This window comes from Mus pahari, chromosome 23, assembly GCF_900095145.1.
Source record: "Mus pahari chromosome 23, PAHARI_EIJ_v1.1, whole genome shotgun sequence".
NCBI lineage: Eukaryota > Metazoa > Chordata > Mammalia > Rodentia > Muridae > Mus > Mus pahari.
Genome location: NC_034612.1, coordinates 10,524,807 through 10,527,670, shown reverse-complemented (window position 1 = coordinate 10,527,670; position 2,864 = coordinate 10,524,807). Strand labels below are relative to the sequence as shown.

Below are 2,864 nucleotides of genomic sequence, written 5' to 3'. Positions count from 1 at the left end.
TGTAGCCCTGGCTGTCCTGGAATTCACTCTGTAGACCAGGCTGACCTCGAACTCAGAAATCCACCTGCCTCTGCCTCCCAAGTGCTGGGATTAAAGGCACACACCACCACTGTCGGGCTTGGGAAGCCACTCTTATCAGCATATACCCTCCTTGCTGGTGGTCCCAGCAGTAAAGTGTGTATGTGGTATCCCTCTGCCCCATCAAAATAAGAACAGTGTTGCCCTGCACCAGCACCCACAGGTGCCCTTTCCTGAGGCATCCTCATTCTTTTTGGCTCTTCAAAACTCATGGGGTCTGAGATGTATTAAAAAGAATGCATACAGCGCTGGGCGCTGGTAGCGCACACCTTTAGTCTCAACATTAGGTAGGCAGAGGCAGGTGGATTTCTGAGTTTGAGGCCAGCCTGGTCTACAGAGTGAGTTCCAGGATAGCCAGGCTACACAGAGAAACTTTGTATCAAACAACCAAAGCAAAAAGCAATGGAAAAAGAATACATACAAGAATGTACGTTTGATACAAAGAATAAACTTCAATAACTTTCAGGAATTTCTCTGACTAACAGAGACCTGAATGTGTGACATTGTTAGGAAGTGACGGCTGCTCGCTGCAATTGCTTAAGCTGGGAACGCATTGCCAACACCCCAGATGCTTCACCGGGGAGCCAGCCACAGTGGGACATAGCAGCGGAACTCGGCGATTTCAGAAAGCAGAAATCCATCAAGCACGATTACGTAAAGACCTAACAAGTACACTGTAGCTGCTAGGCACAGAGGCGAACGCTTGTCATCTCAACATGGAGAGGCTGAGACCGGGACTGCATGCATTGCCTCCATCCTGGGGTACCCTGTCTGAGAGACAGCTCCCACCAGCTGGTCTTCCAGAGGATCTGCGTTCTGTTCCCAACACCCGTATTCAAGGCCATCTGTAACTCCAGTTCCAGGGCATCCAACGCCCTCTTCTGGCCTCTACAGGCACTGCATGCATGATGCTCATAGACAAGCCCGCAAAACACTCACACATAAAATAAAACTAAACGAATTTTTAAAAATACACCATGAGGTAAGAAAGGCAACTCGGGAAAACCAAGTGTAACGGGGTACCGCGTGGGCTGAGGAAACCTATGCTCACACCCACACACTCACCCAGGCACACCCACCCATGCACACACATACACACTCACACACACATGCACACACTCATACACACATCAGCCTCGTGGGCTGAGAAAAATCCATGCTCACATGCGCTCACACAGACATACACACAGACACATGCACAATGTATTACAGGATACCTCATACACACTCATGCACATACACACTCATATACACACAGACACATACAGAGAGACACACAAGATACCATGTGGGCTGAGACAAACCTATGCTCATATGCACCCACACAGGCACATGTACACACACACACACACACACACACACACACACACGCGCGCGCGCGCGCACGCGCGCACCTGGTAAGCTCAAATCCTAAACACAAACAACCTTGGTCCCAAGTAGCCCTGGTTGTCACAAAACCTTTGTGACTGTGAGCAAGTCACTGAACCCTTTAGGCCATTGTCATAAAGGTCACTACCTCAGAGGAGGGCTCAGCATACATTGACAGTGCTCTGGGTGGGGGGGTGCTGCTACTGTTTTTTTAAAAAATAGCATTCCAGCTGGGGTCTGGCTTAGAGGCAAAGCGCTTGCTAGTCTCGGGGTTCACCCCCAGCATGCAAAGATAGTGTCTAGAAAAAGAACATGAGGAGGCTAGCCTCAGCCAGGAATGATGCTCTACACTGGAATACCAGCAGGAGGGAAACTGAAGCAGGGGATCACAAATTAAAGGCTATCTAGGGCTTGTTAGAAAGATTCTGTTTCCAAAAAAAAAAAAAAAAAAAAAAAAAAAAAAGCAAAAAAAAAAAAAAAAAAAAAAAAAAAACAACCAAACCGAAGTTGCTGACTACACAGGATGGGGAGCAGAGTCCCAGAGAGGAAGGGGTGTCATACTTCTGCTCTGTGAACCCCAGGTCTATGAAGACAAATTAGCTGCTCGATAGATGAACCGAATCACATATCGAAGGCAGTAGGTCCCCCCACCATCCCCGCCCCTACTCCCTCTATCCTTGCAAGGCCCCTGTGGGTCAGCCCGTTCCCCCTCTTCTGCAGGCCACGCCCTGCTCACCTCGAGGGTCGGCTGTGATGGCCTCTTTGCTCAATGAGATCTTCCCGATGATGTCGTCATGTCTGTGGGCGGGGTGGCGGTAGGAGAAGGTCAGGCCAGCCCCCCCCCATCCCCTGGAGCCATGGGCACAGATTGAGGGGGCTAGAGGCAGCACGCTTCCTCTTGGCATCCAGGCTTGGGACCCTCATGCACACCCCGCCCACCCATCACACACCCAACAGTGTCCTCATCCAGCACGTAGAAGGCCAGGTGGTGGAAGTCCAACGGGAGGTGAATGGTGTACTCCTCCCCCCAAAAGGGGCTCAGGCTCCTCCAGATGGTTGCTGTCCTGCAAGACGGGGGGGGGGGGGCATGGGCATGGGCCTCATATGGTGGGTGGTGTGGGGAACTCTCCACAAACACAGCTATGGGCACACACAGGAGGACAGACATGGTCACGCACACACTCCTGGAGTCTACACATGCCCCCATCCCAGGAATGGAGCAAATGCACTCAGACCCCCGAAGCCTCGACAGAGAAGCACACGCAGTCCCAACACGCACGCACCAGAGATGTAGAGAAATGCAGCACCGCTTCAGAGACTCGAAATGTGCGTGTATGCATGCATGGTGCATGCTCTCTCTCTCTCTCTCTTTCTCTCTCTCTTTCTCTCTCTCTCTCTCTCTCTCTCTCTCTCTCTCT

At 51.3% G+C, this 2,864-nt stretch overlaps 1 protein-coding gene across 1 annotated transcript in view; it reads right to left on the bottom strand.

Annotated features, from left to right (window-relative positions):
* Rasal1 (RAS protein activator like 1) overlaps window positions 1-2,864 on the bottom strand; it is a 31,192-nt gene that overhangs the window by 23,022 nt on the left and 5,306 nt on the right. The window contains exons 3-4 of the mRNA XM_029533625.1: window positions 2,397-2,510; window positions 2,183-2,244 (exon numbers count right to left, since the gene is read on the bottom strand). Coding sequence (XP_029389485.1) covers window positions 2,183-2,244; window positions 2,397-2,510 — 176 coding nt within the window. The remainder of the gene's footprint in view (window positions 1-2,182; window positions 2,245-2,396; window positions 2,511-2,864) is intronic.